The sequence below is a fragment of the Hyaena hyaena genome, unplaced genomic scaffold (assembly GCF_003009895.1).
Source record: "Hyaena hyaena isolate Hyena2069 unplaced genomic scaffold, ASM300989v1 scaffold_645, whole genome shotgun sequence".
Lineage (NCBI taxonomy): Eukaryota > Metazoa > Chordata > Mammalia > Carnivora > Hyaenidae > Hyaena > Hyaena hyaena.
The window spans coordinates 257,465-277,999 of record NW_024081272.1 but is presented as its reverse complement, the minus strand read 5'-3'; the positions used below and the strand labels follow the sequence as shown (position 1 = coordinate 277,999).

Here is a 20,535-nt window from a genome sequence, read left to right as displayed (position 1 = left end):
GTAGTTTTAGAATGATTCTGCCAAATGATAGGGGATCCAAAGGTTGGAGTCTATGATTGACTTTAATAGGAAGCTCTATGGAGAATTTGGGTTAGGAATGTGTGTGTGGTGGGGGGCAGGGAGAGGGAGGGAGGGAGGGAGGGGGAGAAATAGATCCAATTCCTTTCTTCTTAACTAAAACCACTGTCTCCTATCTTATTCCCTGAAAACAATTAAAATATGTTTTCTTTTTTAAATAAGGAAGAAGATCATTGACTTTCTCTCAGCAGGCAATTATCACCACTTAGTGAATGTTGAGGAAGTGGGTGTTTCTTGCTTTCTATTGTTAATCTGATGAGAGTGAGGGTGGAGAGCACTTTGAAAAAATATTTGTGTAGGGAGGAGAAGTAGAAGTGAACTGAGTAAGAAAGTGTTTTGCAAGTCCAAAATTAGAGTCATTCTTGACTTTTTAGAAGACATTTCCTTAAGGTATTTCAGATGCTACTTCCTGAAGGAAACCTAGAGTTTAAAGAAGTGAACTTCAGTTCAAATGCTCTTCATAGATCCTGTTTTTTCATTAATTTTTAGGGACATAGTTCTTTCTTACACTTCTAGGAAAGAAAGGAATATTGCCTGAATATTGACTGTTGGAAGCTAGATTGCAAGATGATAATGCTAATAGGAGTTAATACTATACTGGATTTACTCTCTGCCAGACTCTGTTCTAAACTCTTCATGTATACATTAACTCAGTCTTCACAATAACCCTCTGAGATAGGTTTACTGCTTCATCAAATCTAAAATGTGTTGATGGTGCATCTGTGCTCTTGCTAGAAGATGCTCAAGAAAGGTTTTCACACAATTATCTTCAGTGCCACCTCACTTAGTAACAATTGCAAGGTGTCATGGGTTGTAAGACTTTGAAATGTAAGATGCACCTCAATTATAAAGAAATGGAAATAAGCATATGCATGATAGAATTAACAAAATAAAAATTAATTTTAAAAAATCATTCCTAATTTTAAAACAGTGCAGCCTGAGGCAAAAGGGGTTAAATTTTCTAAAGTGAAATGACTGGATTCACACCCAGGTGACTTGGTTCTAGAGTCCATGCTCTTAACCTCAACTTTTTCCTGTCTGTCAACAACATGCTGGAATTGAGCCCATGTTGGATAGGCTAGACTGCCTAAGGCCTACTTACTCATCTTCTCTTTGGGGCATCCATGACAGAAGAGCACTGAGATCCTTTGGAGAGGGAAGTGTGTGCAGTGTGTAGCCCTTGCCTTTAGGGCTGTGATAAAGATTGTAAAATACTTAGTGTGTGGGCTTCTAACCCATTTTTAGCAAGAGCAGTGCAATTGGAAAGAGCTTTCATGAACTGGCTTCTGAAACATCAATAGCTTGGAATACTGACTGCAAATAGTATGCACAAAATGTTTGGGTGTCCCAAATGTCAAATTCTGTCCTGTGTGTTTTCAGCTGAAACTTAGTGTTAAGTTTTCTTCATCTGGTGGTAATAAGCAGTGGTGAAACACACATAAGGGACTGCAGGATGGGTTTGGGGTTGTAGTTTGCTAAGCACTAGAATTATCTTCTTTTGGAAGATGGAATGGTTCCATTAATTCTAGACTTCGACTAAATGACTACAAAGTCAGATAAGAATCTTGTTAATATCAATACCCTGCCCAAACCCTGAAAAATCTCTGTTATCAATTTGAAGGCCTGCCTCCTTCATTAGTCCTTTTATTTCCTTGCAGCTTCCTACTTTTAAGAATTCTGGTCTCTGTTAACCCAGACTAGCCTAGTCATTGTGATCAATTTAGGGCACACTTTACATGACCTCCAAATTTGCTAAACGTTTTCCCCGATTTGATACCTCTATTTTATTGTTGGATCATGGATTACTGTTTCACTGCCAGGTTCCTGAGATAAAATGAAAGGTGAGTTCTTAACCAAGGAAGCCTCTGTCACTCATCATACCTTTTCCTATTGTTTATCATATTCTCTGCCAGTGTGCCGTGCTCCTTTCTCCCAACCTGATTATTACTCTCCAACACATACAACTGAGGTAATTATAAGTAAAAATTTAAGTTTGTCAGTTCCGCATATGTTTAAAGCAGCAAACCATTGCTTTTTAGCTTTTGTTTATTATATTACATTTCTAGCCTTGAACTGTTTGAACATCTGATCTGTACACTTGGACTGGTTTGAACCAATTTTTAATCCATCTAAGACCATAAAAACCATTTTATAGATGCCATGAACTAATTTACAAGCAGTTTGATAAAATTAGAGCCAGCACGGCCTCGTTGGAGAGATTTAACTCATTAGTACTAACTTGACTCAGTTAAATATACTCTGAACCAATCCAACCTAACGTTAACCAGTCAGAACATCCTTGTCCAGGTCAGAACTTACTTGAGCTAGGCAAAACTAGTTTGAAGAAGTTAGAGCTATGCAAACCAGACCCAAGTAATTTTCACTAGATATATCTACTTTTAGCCAAAGTAGCTTTAGGTCAGTAAAAATAGTTTTATAGGTGGAAACTCTGAACTCAACTCTTTCATTCTGAACTAGAATGAACCTTTCAGATGTTTTTGGACAGTATTAGCTTATTAGAATGGATTGCAGTGTCTGATACAGATTTGAACCTGTTTTTAAGCTGGTCATAACATTTCTGCAATAGACATGTCAATTTAAAATGGGTTAAAAATGTTTTAAACCAGCCAGAAAAGTTCAATTAGTTTAAAGGTGATCTATGTTGACTCAGAGAATGACTCTGAGTTAGTCAGAAATCCTTTGTGCTACAAATATGTTCTGAGCTGATCAGAGGCAATTTCAGAGATTGTTCTTGGTCTTCAGAGCCAGTCTGATTTGTCCAGAATGGGGTGAAGAGAGTGAGCTAACCTTTACTGTGTACCCAGTATATGCTAAACACTGTTCTGGGTGCTCCACAAAGAGCATCTCATTCAATTCTTAGAACAATAGCGTGAAGGAGTGTATATTATCTTCTTTTTCCTAGAATAGAAACTTGAATCCAAGGCTCAGAGACGTTTCAGTAGCTGACATGTGGGAGACATGGAGCTCTGCTGGACTTCAGAGGTCATGTGTTTCCTATTAGGCTACCTGTACAATATCATACCTGGTCACTTTTAAGCCCCAAGATGCATTTGTAGAAACTTGAGGAACAGACAATAAGCTTGGAGATAGAGTGCACATTGGACTTGGAGTTAGGAGATGTATATTCTAGACTGTGCAAATGAATTAACTTCTCTGGGTTCTATTTTTCATCCTTTTGAAAACTCAACGCAGAGAGTGTAAAATCTGGACCTTTATCTGCCTTGTTAATCTGAAAATAATTGCCTAGAGGCATGATCTGAAGAGTGTAAACTATGATCAATTATACCTTCAGTTGTGGTATTTGGTTTGTTAATACCTTCCTTTATGATGGCTGAGTTTGCGAACAAACTGTTATGTATTGCTGCCAACATGAATAGAAAACAAAACCCACAAAGAGCATTTATAGATTTCTCTGTGTGATTGTTCTCCCATGATAACCAAACACATAAAATTTTGGTGCAGCATAGATAGTTTCATCTGTCTTTGAGTTCCATTCAAGTGGATTTAGAGATTTATAGAAGAGTGATGCCATTGATGACAACATTTTTTTCTGTACCTTAAATGATGTAAAAACATAGATATAGAAATGACCAGCCTCTTTCAAATTAAAAAATAAATAAGATAGTTATTATCATTGCAGACTTCTGAGTTGCTCTCTGCTCCCTCATTCATTTTGAGGGGGAACTTCCAAAATGATTAAACACTAGCTGAACCTGCTCTACAATTCTTAGCTCTTATTAATGAATCACTGGGAACCAAATGAGATGCTGTAATATAATATACTAGAGTATTTGTACCCTATTGGTCATCTTCCAGAGAGGAATTCTATTATGTACCATTAATACTGGCAACCAACCTGTGCATTCTGAAGCTATAACATAGGAAAGCCGTCATCTGTGAAGTGTAATTCTTTATAGTGTGCAAATAGAATTATGAATGTTTGTGGAGGCTCTGCCCTTAGCAGCTGACCAGCCATATCTGAATGTGAGGCTACAGATCTTCACTAAGGCATGATGAGAAAATAAACTGCAGTGCCTCTTGGGGGTCAGCACTCAAGATTTTTGACCATAAGGTGAGTCATCAAATTGAGGATAGTGGAGGCAAACTTGAAAATCAATAAATGTCCTTGCTTAAGCTTTATTAATTTTTTAGATCTATAGAAATAATTCTATAGGAAGCATTGAGAACTGTGGTAAAGTTTCTCGATGTAAGGCTGGGTGAAAGTGGATAATGAGAAGAAAATCATCAGCATCTAATGTAGGGCATCTGATGTGTGTGTGTATATGGGTAAACATGCATGTTTGAATGGGCAGATAGGGTGGCCAGTGGTAATGGTATTGCTGATTATTTTTCTGATTTTCAAAAGGGTTTATTGCTATTACAAATGAGAAGATAAAAAGAAGTAAGCTCTCCCTGGAAACAGACTACATTTTCAGTTGGACTGATATTTTGAGTAGTTTGAATCTATTTAGAGAATAAAAACAAATCCTTTGCTGATTGCAAAGGATAAAAATAACCATATTTAGGTCTTGCTGGTAAAAACAGAATTTTTCTTCCATAAAGTGGACTTTTGTTTTAGTTAATGTTGAAGACCTGAATTGGTAGCATTTCTCATTCAAATACCAAGGCAAGTAAGGGTAAGTGAGCCCTTTGTAATGGTATTATGGTCTCTGAACAGTGACTGCCCAAATCTGGAATATATGCAGTATATAATAACAATAAAATAAAAGAAGCTGCAAGCCAAATTTTACTTGTGAATTAAGCGTTGTCTTTGAAGGAACTATTGTGACATTTGAAAATTAATAGGATAAATGAAATTGCCTAGATGTCCACATAAGGAGAAAAACCAAGGATCTAGGGCTAGAAGACTTTGAAGAAGAAGAAGGGGTTAGAATCACTTTTACTCTTAAGAATTATTATTTCATTAACATTCTCCTTCCTCCTTTCTTTTTTGTTCTAAAATTTTCTAAAATTTTTTGTTCTAAAATTTTTGCTCTATATGATCTGTATGTAAGACTGATTGGTTGGGGGCACCTGGGTGGCTCAGTCAGTTAAGTGTCTGACTTCAGCTCAGGTCATGATCTCACAGCTCGAGTTCAAACGGCAAAAGTTCAAGCCCCATGTCAGGGGTTGAGCAGAACCTGGAGCCTGCCTTTCAGATTCCATGTCTCCCTCTCTCTCTTGCCCCTCCCCTGCTCATATTCTGTCTGTCTGTCTCTCTCGTGCTCTCAAAAATAAATATTTTTTTAAAAATAAAAAAAAAGACTGAGTGGTGGTTACCCTCTTGATTTTCATTCTCACTAGGAATTTTCATCTTGTCAGTACTATAATACGCATGTTGGATTTAAATAAAACTGTTATTTATTATTTCAGTAATACCTCATCTAGCAAATTATTATGTCCTTGAGGGCAGTAATAACTAATCCTCTTCATAGAATCCTTAGGCATAAAGGTGTCACATAGTACTTACTGAACTGGATATTAAAGTAACTCACTTTTTTCATGGAAGATTCTAATATTTCCTAATGGCTTGTTAGTAAATATGCATTTGTTTGTATTTTACAGGTGAACCACTGAGTTATTCATTATGTCTGATGGAGATTATGATTACCTCATCAAGTTTTTAGCATTGGGAGACTCTGGAGTAGGGAAGACCAGTGTACTTTACCAGTACACAGATGGCAAATTTAACTCCAAATTTATCACGACAGTGGGCATTGATTTCAGGGAAAAGAGAGTGGTAAGTTCTATATAAAAATATCTGAGTCAACATTTGCCTATTTGATTAGTCTATTTTGTAGAAATTAGAAGGACAAAGTTTGGAATATAAAACTAAAGGTTGCAATTGAAAATGTATTATGTTCAATCTAGGCAATGTGATTTAGAAGGTTGTGCTGAAAAACACTTAATATAAAACCAAGGAGATGGGCGCCTGGGGTGGCTCAGGCTCTTGATTTTGTCTCAGGTCTTCATCCCAGGGTTGTGGGATCTAACCCTGTGTCAGGCTGTGTAGTGAGCGTGAAGCCTGCTTGAGATTTCTCTCCCTCTCTCTCTCTCTCTTTGTGTGTCTCTTCCGCTCCTCCACCCTCTCCCCCACTCATGCACTCAATCTCTCTCTTTCCCAAACTAAAACAAAACCAAGGAGACAAAAGTGAAGATTTTTAATTTTCCCTTTATATCCTTTTGGCTTGTATCTTTCCCTGCGCCTTTATAAAGTTATTTGTCTACCTTTGTTATGAAGCATACAAACCACCCTGACCCTCATACTTCTGTTTTGTCAGCTATGTCTTCCACCTTTGATGACATTTTTAATAGCCTTTGCCTTAATTCAATCCCACTAAGTGGCAGAACTCATCACTGCTGCCAGGAAAATGAGGTTGGGGTAGGTGTGAGAATGCAGTAGTGCATGTTGATCTGGAAAGTAACCAAAGGAACATGGAGGTTCTATAGAATGATGAAGGAGGGGACTCTTTTTTTTTTTTAAAGGACTACAGGACTGAAAGTTATTCTGATGGTAGAGAGGAGGACAGGAAGTCACTATGTCAGATTTGCAAAGAAAAGATGACCTTCTCCGTGAACTACATTTCTTGCTGAAAAATCGACACTTACCATGAAGCAGGTCCATAAGGGGTCAGGAGATTAATGACAGAGATATTTCAGTGGGGAATATTCTACCTGGAAAAGATACAGGGTCTCTGTCTTCCAGGGCAGAAGAATTCATTCCCTCTTATTCACTGTAGGTCTTTTTTTCTACTGCTAGAGTTTTAAAGATCCACTGAGTAAGAATAGGAGTTCATGAAATTTTTAGTCTTGACATTTAATTAGTAGAATCAATATATATGTATGTGATTATATTTATCAATTCCCATTTTATAACCTGTTTTTAAAAAATGACTTTATTGAGATATTTACATAACATAAAATTCACTCATTGAAAATTCACTCAACTCAGTGTTTAGTATATTTACCACTAATATACTAAAACTAATCATTGTTCAAACCATCACTACTATCTAATTTTAGAATATATCACCACCCTAAAAGAAACCTTATGCCCTTTAGCAGTCATTCCCCATTTACCCTCCCTCAGCTATTCTATACGTATCATATCAATGGAATCCCCTCTATTCTCTGTTTGGTACATATCAATGGAATCATACAAAATGTGGCCTTTTGTGTCTGTCTTCTTTCATTTGGCATGAACATGGGATGTTTTCCATATATTTATCAAATATCAAAGCCTGATATTTTCAAGGTTCATCCATGTTGCGACATGTATCAGAACTTCATTCTTTTTTATGACCAAATAATATTCCATTGTATCAAAATACCACATTTTGGTTATCCATTCATCCATTGATAGACATTTGGGTTGTTTCACTTTTCAGCTATTATGAACAATACTTCTATTAACAGTCATATGCATTTTTTATTTGGACTTATGTTTCCAAATTTCTTGGGTATAGACGTAGGAGTAGAAATTGATTGGTCATATGTAAACTGTTTAACTTTGAGTAACTTCCAAATTTTCTAAAGAAGCTACACCATTTTACATCGTTCCCAGCAATGTATGAGAGTTCCAGTTTTCCATATCCTCACCGCCTCTTGTTATTGTCTATTTGATTGTAACCATTCTAGTGAGTATTACATGGTACCTTATTGTAGGTTTGACATAAATTTCCCTAATGACAGATGTTTTGAGAAATCCTTTTTTTTCATGTACTAATTAGCCATTTGTATATTATCTTTGGAGAAATGTCTATTCAGATTATTTAGAAATTGTCTTTTTCTTTACTTTTAAGAGTTTTAAAAATATATTCAGGATAAATGTCCTTATTAAATATTTGTAAATAGTTATAGCTCTTACAGTTAGATCTGTGATCCACTCTGAGTTAATTTTTGTGTATGGTGTGAATAGGAGTCCAACATCTGTTTTTTTTGCATTTGGGTATCCAGTTGTCCCAGTAGCATTTATTGAAAGTGTTCCTTCTCCTGTGAATGACCTTGGTGCTCTTGTTGAAAATCAGTTAACCATAAATAAAAATATTAATTTTTGGACTTGCAATTCTATTCCATTTACCTAGACGTCTATCCTTAAGCTAGCACTATCTTGACTACTGCTGCGTTGTACTGTTTTGACGTTAGGAAGCATGAGTCCTCCCACTTTGTCCTTCTTTTTCAAGATTGTTTTGGATACCTTGCAATTACATTTGAATTTTTCAGTCAGTTTATCGAGATTCTGGTAGGGATTGCACTAATCCCTATTGTAGATCAATTTGGGAAATTTTGGTATCTTAACAATATTATACCTTCTGATCCATGAACATGGGATGTTTTCCATATATTTAGATCTTCTTTAATTTGTTTCAACAACAATGTGTTGCAACTTTCAAAGTGTGCTTTACACTTTTTTGTTAAAATTATTCTTAAGCATTTTGATTTTTATGCTATTATTTTTTAAAAACTATTACTATTATTTTAATTTTAGAGAGAGAGTGTGAGTAGGGGAGAGAGAGGTAGAGAGGGAGAGACAGAGAATCTCAAGCAGACCCCACGCTCAGCATGGAGCCCTGACTTGGGGCTTGTGCCTAGGATCATGACCTGAACTGAAACCAAGAGTTGGACACTCAACCGACTATTTTTATGCTATTGTAAATTGAGTTAATTTTTTAATTCATTTTGAATTGCTTATTGCCAATGTATAGAAATAAAACTTATTTTGTAAATTGATCTTGTACACTGAGAACTTGCTGAACTTGTTTATTAATTATACTGTGTGTGTGTGTATTCCTTTGGATCTTTTACATACAAGATCATGTTATCTTCTATTTTACTTCTTTTCCAATTTGGATAAGTTTTATTTCTTTTTCTTGCCTAATTACCCTGGCAAGAACTTCCAGTAAAATGTTGACTAGAACTGATGAGAGAGAACATCCTCATCTTGTTTTTGACTTTTAGGGTGAAAGCTTTCAGACCTTCACCATTACACATAATGTGAGCTCTTGAGTTTTCCATAGATGCTGTTTTTCAAGTTGGGGACATTCTCTTCTATTTCTAATTTGTTGAGTGTTTTTATTATGAAAGGCATTGGATATTTTCAAAGAATTTTTTCTGCATGTATTGAGATGGTCATGTGGTTTTTGTTCTTTATACTATTATGGTGTGTATTGTGTTGTAGTGACTGATTTTTGTAAGGCAAATCAACATTGCTGTTCCTGTGATAAATTTCACTTTGTAATGGCATATAACCCTTTTTATATGTTACTGGATTCTGCTTGCTAGTATCTTGATGTCTATACTCAGAATGGATGTTGGTCTGTAGTTTTGTTTTATTGTTTTTTTTTTTTCCCTCATGATATCTCTGGTTTTGGGATCAGTATAATATTGGCCTTATGAATTAAATCAAGAAGTAACTCCTCCTTTTCTCTATTTTGGAAGAGTTTAGGAAAGATTGGTGTTGATTCTCCTCTAAACAGTTGGTTGAATTCATCAGTGAAGACGTTTGTGCCTGGCCATTCCTATGTGGAAAGTTTTTAATTACTAATTCAGTCTCCTTATTGGTTATATGTCTATTTAGATGTGCTATTTCTTCTTGAGTTTGTTTCCATTATTTGTGGTTAATAATTACTTAATTATAGATTATCTAATTTTTTGGCATACAATTGTTCGTAGTATTACTTTATAATCTTTTTATAAATGTAAGGTTGGTAGTTTTGTCCTTAATATTTTTCTACTTAATTTTTATTATTTTTTAGTATATCTGGAGATACAGAGATCTTTTAAAAACTTTCTGATTTTAAGAGTTTGAGTCTTCTATTTTTATCCTTGGCCAACCTAGCTAAAGATTTATTAATTTTGTTGAACTTTTTAAAGAAAAGATTATTTATTTTCACTAATCTTTATGATTTCTTTCTTTCTGTTTGCTTTTGGTTTAGTTTCTCCTATTTTTTTAGTTTCTTAAGGTTGAAAGTTATTTATTTGAGATCATTTTTCTTTCTTAATAGAGGTGTTTACTGCTGTTTCCCTCTAGGCAATGCTTTAGCTTCAGTTGATCATTTTTTGTACGTGTACTTTTGTTCTCATCCATCTAAAAGTATTTTTTAGTTTCTCTTGTGTTTCTTCTTGTTCTTTTTTTTAAATGTTTCTTTTATTTTTGAAGAGAGACCGAGTGTGAGCAAGGGAGGGGCAGAGAGAGAGAGAGAGACACAGAATCTGACCAGGCTACAGGCTCTGGGGTATCAGCACGGAGCCCACTGTGAGACTTGGACTCATGAATTGTGAAATCATGACCTGAGCTGAAGTCGGATCCTTAACCAGCTGAGCCACCCAGGCACCCGTCCTTTTTGTTTCTTCTTTGACCTATTGGTTTTTTAAGACTGTGTTGTTTAATGTCCACATACTTGTGAATTTTCAAATTTATGGTTTACTGTTAGTGATTGCTAAATTTACCCATTGTGGTTAGAGACACATTTTGTATTATTTCAGACTTTTGAGTTTATTGAGGCTTGTTTTATGATCTAACAGATGGCCTGTCCTTAAGAATGTTCCATGTGTATCTGAGAAGAATGTGTGATCTGCAGTTGTTGAGTGAAGCATTCCGTAGATGTCTGTCATGTCTTTGGTTCACAGTGTTGTGCACATCTTCTATTTTCTTGTTCATCTCCTTACTTGTTCTATCCATTATAGAAAGTGGTCTTGGAATCCCTCAGTATTATTGTTGGCATGTTTATTTCTCCTTTTTTCTCCCTATATGTTCTCAATGGGGTAACCTGTTTATCATTATAAAATACCTTCTCTGTCCCTAATAACAATTTTTATCTTAAAGGTTTTTTCCCTGATATTAGTATAGCCACTCCAGCTCTTTGTAAGTTATTGTTTACATGGTATTTTTTCCATCCTTTTGTTTACAACCTCTGTGTGTCTTTGAATCTAAAGTGTCTCTTGTACATAGTATGTTGTTGGATCATGCTTTCAAGTCCATTTTGCCAATATCTGCCTTTTATTTGGAATATTTAATCCACTTACATTTAATATAATTACTGATAAAGTAGCATTAATGTTTGCCATTTTGCTACTTGTTTTCTATGTATCTTTTTTTTGGTCTTTATTTTTTAGAGATAGAGAGCACAAGCCGGGGAGGAGGAGAGGGACCATGGAGTGGGGTTGGGGGGAACAGAGGATCCAGAGCAGGCTCTGCTGACAGCAACAAGCCTGATGTGGAGTTTTAACTCATGAACTACAAGATGATGACCTGAGCCAAAGTTAGGCACTCAACTGACTGAGCCACTGAGGCGTCCCTGTTTTCTACGTATCTTATTTCTCTTTTGTTCCTTGATTTCTTCATGGATACTTTATTTTATTTTATTTTTTTAATGTTTTATTTATTTCTGAGAGAGAGAGCATGAGAGAGAGAGTGAGGGTCAGAGAGAGAGGGAGATACAGAATCCGAAGCAGGCTCCAGTCTGAGCTAGCTGTCAGCACAGAGCCCGACGTGGGGCTCGAACCCACAAACCGTGAGATCATGACCTGAGCCGAAGTCAGACGCTTAACTGACTGAGCCACCCAGGTGCCTCTACTTTATTTTGTATTCTGTATTTCCTAGTATGCCATTTTAACTCCGTTGCCGTTATTTTACTATATATTTGAGTTATTTCTTAAATAGTTCCACTAGGAATTATAATTATCTTCTTAATGTATAACAATCTAGTTAGGATTAATACCAATTGAATTCCAATATTATAATGAAACTGTTCTTATAAATGGCTTCATTTCCTACTCCTTCCTCTGCACTGTTATTGTCATACAAATTGCAACTTTATATGTTGTGTGCCTATCAACAGATTTATAATATTCATGCAGTTCTATTTTAATCAGATGTAAGAAAAGAATTACAAAAATGCATTATCTATGTAGTTATCTTTCTGGTGCTATTTGCTTTTTTATGGATTTGCTTTACTGTCTAGTGCCCTTTTATTTCAGCCGGAAGCATTATCTTTATTATTTCTTTAGGGCAAATATGGTAATGATGAATTTTCCATTTCTGCTTATATGGTGATGTCTTAATTAATCTTTCAGTTTTAAATAATAGCTTTGTTGCATATAGAATTCTTGGTTGATAGTCTTTTTTCTTTCTTTCTTTCTTTGATTATGTCCTCCTACTGCCATTTGGCCTCTATTGTTTATAATGATAAATCCAGTTCTTGGGATCCCTTGTATGTGATGAGTCACTTTTTGCCTGCTGCTTTTAAGATTCTCTCTTTGTCTTTGGATTTTGACAGTTTGATGATGATGTGTCTAGTCAGTCTCTATGAATTTATCCTTCTTGGAGCTCACTGAGTTTCTTCTTGAATGTGAAGGCAAATGTTTTTCATCAAATTTGGGAAGTTTTGGGCCATTATTTCTACAAATATTTTTTCTGCTTCTGTCTTCTTTTTATATGATTGCCAGTATGCATATGTTCGTATGTTTGATGGTTCCATGGGTCTCTGTAACTCTGTTCATTTTTCTTTATTCTATTTCTTTGTGCTGTGGCCTAGATAATCTCAATAGACCTGTCTCTTCAGATAAGTGGTTATTTCTTCTGCCATTTCAAGTCTGCTTTTGAGCCTTTCTAGTAAATGTTGCACTTAAGTCATTGTACTTTTTAACTCCAGGATCTCTATTTACTTTTTATAATACCTATCTCTTTATTTACATTCTCTATTCAGTGAGGCATTATTCTTTTTTTTTTTTTTATTTTTTTTTTTTTATTTCTAGGAGAGAAAGAGACAGTGTGAGCAGGGGAGGGTCAGAGAGAGAAGAGGGAGTCACAGACTGAAACAGGCTCCAGGCTCTGAGCTGGCAGTCAGCACAGAGCCCGACGCGGGGCTCGAACCCATGAACCGCGAGATCATGACCTAAGCGAAAGTCGGCGCTTAACCGACTAAGCCACCCAGGCGCCCCAGTGAGGCATTATTCTTATACTTTATTTCTTTAGATATGATTTCCTTTAGTTCCTTGAACATATTTATAATAGCTGATTTAAAGTATATATATAGTAATTTCAACAGCTGGCCTTCCTTAAGGATGGTTTCTATAGATTTCTTCACCCCTATACCCTGTTCCTGCCATGTGTAAGCATACTTTCCTGTTTCTTCGTGTGTCTCATAAACATTGTTGAAAACTGGACATTTTTAAAATTTTTTAAATGTTTTATTTATTTCTGAGAGAGAGAGACAGCGTGAGCAGGGGAGGGTCAGAGAGAGAGGGAGTTACAGAATCTGAAGCAGGCTCCAGGCTCTGAGCTGGCTGTCAGCACAGAGCCTGACATGGGTCTCAAACCCATGAACTGTGAGATCATGACCTGAGCCGAAGTCGGATGCTTAACCGACTAAGCCACCCAGGCACCCTGAAAGCTGGACATTTTAAATGATAAAACCTAGCACTTCTGGAATCAGATTCTTCCCCTTTCACAAGAGGTTCTTGATTTTGTTCTTTATTTTTGTTGCTGTTGTTGCTGCTGTTTGTTTAGTGGCATCCCTGGACCAATTCTGTAAAGCCTGTATTACGTGCTGGAGTTAACTGAAGTCTGCACAGTTAAATTAGTGATAACCCAATAAGTGGACAGATTTCTTAGAACCAGTAGGTCTATCAGCCTTTTCCAACAGATTGTGTGTGTGTATGCCTGCACCCATGGTGGGACATGTGCCTAATGCTCCTGCAGGCAGTTTACAACTCTGCCTTAGCCCTTGCAGCCTGCTTGAGAAGAGTCTCATAGTCAGCCACTGATGAGAGAATAGGGTCTTTTCAAGTCTTTTCCAAGCATATATATGGTCCTATACATGAAACTGGCCTAGTAGATTCCAAGGAACATTTGGGAGCTTTTCAAATCTTCCTATGGACATCTCATATCTTGTCTTTTTGTTTCTTCTCCAAGATTTTTGGTTAGACAGCCCCAGTTGGTATTGCTGCCTTTGGTATCTGTGATGTTAAATAATTGCTGCTGATTGTTTTCAACAAATGCCCTAAGGGTAAGGTTATCATCATAGAGCAAGCTCAGAGTCAGGCAAAGTCAAGTTAAGGCCTGAGAGTGGAGATTTATAGGCAACTTTTAGACAGTTCTCTGGAGATGAGACTTGGAGAGCTCCAAAACTGTTGTGCCTCCTTTCAGTGGCTACTATGCTAATGTTTTTCACAACTACCATAGTTATGCATATGTTGGTTTTCAAGGCTACTGAGGAGCTGGAGAGAATAGGATGGGAATAAGATAAATTAAAACAGCACAAAGTTTACTGTTTTTACTGAAAGTCAGCCATTTTTATGGAATAGATTCTTCTTGGGATGTTGCAATCCTTTGTTCATTCTCAGTGTTTGGAAAAAGTGGATTTTGACATTTTTGCCAGTGTTTCATTGCTTTATTAGGGGATGAGATCTTCAAAGGTCTTTCCTATAAAATTGTTTTAGAGTACTTTTTAAAGATGGGATGGTGAAAAATCATAGAAAGGTAATATTTCCTGAAACTAGTGACCTGAGGGAAATTTGAGGAAAGGTGAGTGGATTATTGTTTTGTTTCTTTTTTAAATATTTGTTTATTTTTGAGAGATTCGTTTGAGAGAGCACACATGAGAGAGGGAGAGAGAGAGCAATCACATGAGTGTGTGCATGCACAAGTGGGGCAGGGGCAGAGAGAGAGAGAGAGAGAGAGAGAGAGAGAGAGGGAAACAAAGGATCTGAAGTGAGCTCTGTGCTGACAGCAGAGAGCCTGATGTGGAGCTCAAACTCATGAATGGTGAGATCATGACATAAGCTGAAGTCAGATGCTCAATCGACTAAGCCACCCAAGTTCCTTGGATTATTGTTATTTATACATATTATGTGATATTTATATATATTTCTCAATATATTTATAAAAATATGTAATGTGTATATTTGTGTTTTAATACAAATTATTGTATTATCCAAAGATAATGACATATAAATTTGGAATTTGGAATGACGTATAAACAAGGTTGTATTCCAGAGGGTTTTTTGGAAGTCTAGGGGCACCTGGGTGGCTCATTTGGTTAAACGTCCGTCCGACTTCAGCTCAGGTCGTGATCTCATGGTTCATGGGTTTGAGCCCTGCATCGGCCTCTATCCTGACAGCTAGCTCAAAGCCTGGAGCCTGTCTTCAGATTCTGTGTCTTCCTCTCTCTCTGACCCTCACCTGCTCATGCTGTCTCTATCTCTCTCGCTCAAAAATAAATAAAACATTTTTTAAAAATTTAAAATATATTCTTAAAAAAAAAGTCTAGATGCTTATGGGAGTTTTACTGAAAAGTAAGAAGAGTAGTGTTCTCAAAAGTTTTCTTTTTCATTTTGCTGTTTTAGGTGTATAGAGCCAATGGGCCAGATGGAGCCACTGGCAGAGGTCAGAGAATCCACCTGCAATTATGGGACACAGCAGGGCAGGAGAGGTATGAGATCTTCAGTTATGTGTTCCTTACTAAACTGCTGTGCTCTTCATACAGTGCCTGAGCAGGAAGAGGCAAGATGTTTGGTTGATTTGCACCTAGATAAGACACACTTCCAAATTAGCAGGAAATGTATTAATCTGAAATGTAATGATGTATACCTTATAAGAGGTCAGAGGAAAAATTAATCTTTTTCAAAATATGCCATCTTACCTGTGGACTTTATTCTTCATTTTCCTTCTTTCTCCCTCTTTCTTTTCCTGCTTTCTCCTCCCTCCTCCCTCCTTCCTCCTCCTTCCTCCTGCTTCTCTTTCTTCTCATCCTTCTTTCTCATTTGCTTAGACACTTTGCTCCATTTATTTTTGCTGTTTACTTAGCCACAAAGACAATTGTAGAATTGCATGCATTATTCTTGATTGTTGAAACCTCATAGACAATCTGATTGGAAGTAATTCATATGGTCAGAGGTTGCTTGATCAAGATAAGGCACATGAAATTTTGATATAAAATTTCTTTAGGTTAGCTATGGCTAGCTGCTGTTTTCTCTCAGTTTCCTTGAAGTATTCTTCTGTTTTTTAAAATTTTATTATGGAAATCTTAAAATACTAGATTTACTATGTATACTAATATACTGTATTATATATTATATATACTATATTATATACTTGATATACTATATATTAACATACTAGAGAATATAATACAATAACACCATGAACACATTTCCCAGCTTCAACAGTCATCAAATTGTGGCCTATCTCATTTCATGTTTATCTCTACCTCTTCTTATCCCCACCCTTAAATTATTTTGAAGCAAATTCCAAATACCAGATTTTCCCATTTATAACTACTTCGGTATATATTTCTAAAAAATAAGGACTTTTTTTTGTAAAAATATTGATTAGAAATTATTAGATTTTAATTATTATTAAAAATTAGAAATATTTAAGAAAACTTAAAATAACAGGTTAGATGACAAATTCATACCAGTATTTTCTTCCCTGGAGCCTATGCCTGTCAGTTGCAAGCTTTGTGGGAAAGTCAAGTGGAAATAGATTCAGAGGGAGACAGAAGGGATACAGCTGGATAAAGCCTTGGAAGAGAGTGTACCAAGAAAGGCTAGGGACTGAGTCAATAGTACTTCTATCTTAAAGCCAAAGAAATGGTTGTCAGTGTTATGAGACTCCTGTAGAGACTGAAATCAAAAGTTTATGGAACTCACTGCAATGTCAGGTCAAGCCAAACTTCCTCAGGACAAGGAAAACCCACACAGCAAGCACCATGGCTTTTGGCCTAACTAACTCATAATTGTACTGTACATTCTTGGCTGAGACTAAGGTATCATGAGCTAGTTCTTGTGGTCCTTATCCAGCAGGCTGGTTTTTCAAATCACATGTCTATTAACACATAAACTTAAGTGGTAAATAACTGTCATATACCCTTTTGGAATATCAGTTTTTTAAATTAAAAAAAATTTTAATATTTATTCATTTTTGAGAGACAGAGTACAAGCAGAGGTGGAGCAGAGAGAGAGGGAGACACAGAATCCAAAGCAGGCTCAAGGCTCTGAGCTGTCAGCACACAGCCTGATGTGGGACTTGAACTCATGAACCATGAGATCATGACCCGAGTCAAAGTCGGCTGCTTAACCAACTGAGCCACCCAGATGCTCCTCATTTTTTTTTAATTCTTAAAAATTTACACAGATTATTATTATTTTATTGATTTTTATTCATTTAATTCCAGTATAATTAATATACAGTCTTATATTAGTTTCAGGAATACAATATAGTGATTCAGCTATACACTCTACTGAGTTCCATAAATGCTCAGTGCTCATCATGAGAAATGTACTCTTAATTCCTTAATCCATTTCACCCATCTCTTCCCCCACCTCCCCTCAGGTAACCATCAGTTCTCTGTAATATTGTGAGGGGAGGCATAGAGAGAGGGAGAGATAGAGACACACAGAATCCATGGCAGGCTCCAGGCTCTGAGCTGGCAGCCCAGAGCCTGATGCAGGGTTTGAACTCATGAACTCTGAGATCATGAACTGAGCTGAAGTTGGTCGCTGAACCGGCTGAGCCACATATGAGCTCCAAGGTTGTTTTTATTTTAAAAGTAAATTCCTGCGACACCTGGGGGGCTCAGTCAGTTAAGCGTCTAACTTCGGCTCAGGTCATGATCTTATAGTTTGTGAGTTCGAGCCCCATGTCGGGCTCTTTGCTAACGGCTTAGAGCCTAGAGCCTGCTTCGGATTCTGTATCTCCCTCTTTCTCTGACCCTCCCCCACTCACATTCTGTGTGTGTCTCTCTCTCTCTCAAAAGTAAATGTTAAAAAAAAAAGTAAATTTTAAGTATAATTTTAGGTAATTGTCATTTTATAAAGTATCGATATGTTTCCAAATATTCTTTCTAGCTCTAGATATTTCTTTACTATATTTTATAAGATACCCAATATCATTGGTTATACATATATTTTATACTGTTAAAATAATATAGCATAATTTGTTAAATCTTGTGTAATTAAAAGGTATCATATGAATGTATAATGTGAAGTTATTAGAAATAATGGCACATTATTAAACACCAAATTTGTTATTGATGGATTATTGGAAGAAGCTGAGGGAACTGCTGCTAGTTTTATATTTCAGGAGTGGGGTCATGATTTAGGTGACCAATCTGCTTTTATGTTCCTAGGTTTCGTAGCTTGACAACAGCATTCTTCAGAGATGCTATGGGGTTTCTTCTGCTTTTCGATCTGACAAATGAGCAGAGTTTCCTCAACGTCAGAAACTGGATAAGTAAGTCTTACTGTTTCCTTGTCTCCCATTGCCCGCTGCCCACAGTAAAGTGCCTATTATATTCTACTTCTGTTGCAAGTTGTTTGGAGAAGCTCTTAGTGCTATTTAAAATGCTGTTTAAAGGAACAAAGTTTTACTTTAGGAGCAAAGATAACTAACATACTGTGCTTTTCCTAGTAATACTGACTTTGATTCGCTCAGTACTTTTTTAAAAAATAAGTATTCTATCTATCTATCTATCTATCTATCTATTTATTTATTACTTTCTAAAACAAAACAGTATAAAGAGATTTATTGACCCGCCCATGAAAGCCAACCAGAGAAGTAGCTGGCGTGTTAAATGGTTAAAAGCTTACATACCTAACTTAGTAGGGAGATGGAGGCAGGGAGAAAAAGGCTTCTATGGGAAGAACAAATAGGTTTCTGGAGGAAAGGCAAATAGCTCTTTAGAACAAATGAGAGATGAGAGAGTTTGTGATAAATGTCTGCCTCTAATGGGCGGTCTTTCAGTCTCCTTCGGGCCATAATCTTTCCTATAGAAGGGATTTGGGAATGGTTTTATTTTCCCTCTTCTGGGAGTAGCTCCACCCTGCAGAAGGAATTTATGGCACCCTTATTTTCTAGAAGTTGCTGCTTCTAGTCAGGTAACGGGGGGCTCTGAGAGGACTTCTTTTTTCACCTGTCAAACCTCACACGTCTTCACCTTAAAACAGTCTTTGTAGCAACTCTGCATTCCAAGTACGTCCCCACACCAGCAGCAGGGACGTCACCCTGGCAGCCACTTGAGGTGTGAGGACAGTGTGGGGTCTTTACAGTGGATACCATTGTGGGCCTCCCCATTGTACACTAGTTCCTGCCTCTGGGAAAGGAGGGATGAGGTTGGCAAAGAACTTCCCAGTCTTTAAAGGGTGCGGAAATATCAAACCATTTTTTAATTCAATATATTTAATTGTCTAGTACCTTTGTTACTTTTGCTGATGGTAAACACAATACGTATTTCTTTTTTCGAATTAGATACGTACCAGAAAGAGCGTAAGAATTAAAACCCTGTGTACTTTCACCACACACAGAGAGCCGCTGACCACCGATGTTTGGGCATTCTGTGGCCTAAATACACAAGTTCTTAACGACTGGGGTCATCATGAATATATAATTGGTTTTCTTAATGATATGCCATGAGCATCTTTCCACTACATTAAATACTCTCTAAAAATAAGATGTTAAAAGTGGCTGAGATTCACCCTACAGTTCTGAGCTCTACCATAATCAATTATCCAATTCCTAGTCATGGGTGTTGAGTTTGGGAGCGTTTTTGCCATTAGAACTGCCTGTCCCTGGACCAGAGCAGATGTTTCGGAGTGTCTGCTGGGTGTCAACGGGGCTTGGAGATGGAGGGGACTAGCCAGAATCCTACTCACTGCTTCCCTAAGAAGGACGGACCCAGGGCAAGTGACTGCAAGGAAGGTGCCAGCCTACAAGCACAGAGTTGGGAGGGAGCCAAGGAGGGGAACCTTGGAAGACAGTTTGGGGCCAGACTTTAGTCCCAAGGAAGAAGAGGGGCAGCCCTGGTGCCCACATCTGGGTTGGGAGGTTGGTGGTAGTGTTACCGCTGGACTAGACTTCCTTTTCTCATCGCCCTGCCCCTGAGAGACTTCTCCCTTGTATTCGAGGACTATAGGCCTTAGGTAGGGAAGCCTTCACCCCACTCTACTCCCCAGCTCTCAGATCCTCAGGGGACCCACAGTCATGTGGGTCAGTGCAACTATAACCACCTAACCTGGCAGAGGAATGTTGAGGGAGGCAGGTGTCCTGTCTGTCCTCACTGAGGCCCCAAGTTTGTGGAGGCTGGAATGCTGAGAGGGAATAGGGCTTTTACTGGAGGAAGGAACCTGTGACTGCCTGACTCCCAGGCCTCCCTAAAGGACAGAAGTTTGTAATTGAGGCACGCAGGAGCCCACTGAGGTGCTTCTGGCTTCTTCTCTCACCCTGCCCAGTAGCTGGCACCCTCCCAATCCCCCCTTAGTGAGCCACAGCAGCTCAGGAGTTTCTAAAAGCTTTGAATTGGTAGAGAGAATTCAGTAGCGCTGCTCGCTGGAGAGAAGGCCAGCCCCTTGACATCAACAGTATGCAGATGGCAATGGGGTGTAGCAGAAAAGCGGATTTGCTTGGGTTTCATAGTGCTGGGCTCAAATCCAGACAGA

At 37.4% G+C, this 20,535-nt stretch overlaps 1 protein-coding gene across 5 annotated transcripts in view; it reads left to right on the top strand.

Moving 5' to 3' along the window:
• The window catches only part of RAB27A (RAB27A, member RAS oncogene family), an 81,479-nt gene that overhangs the window by 41,367 nt on the left and 19,577 nt on the right, over window positions 1–20,535 (top strand). For all 5 annotated transcript variants that reach the window (XM_039216584.1, XM_039216586.1, XM_039216588.1 and 2 more), the window contains 3 exons: window positions 5,665–5,839; window positions 15,448–15,533; window positions 18,231–18,334. In XM_039216584.1, the coding sequence (XP_039072515.1) occupies window positions 5,687–5,839; window positions 15,448–15,533; window positions 18,231–18,334 (343 nt within the window). In that variant the 5' untranslated portion in view covers window positions 5,665–5,686. The remainder of the gene's footprint in view (window positions 1–5,664; window positions 5,840–15,447; window positions 15,534–18,230; window positions 18,335–20,535) is intronic.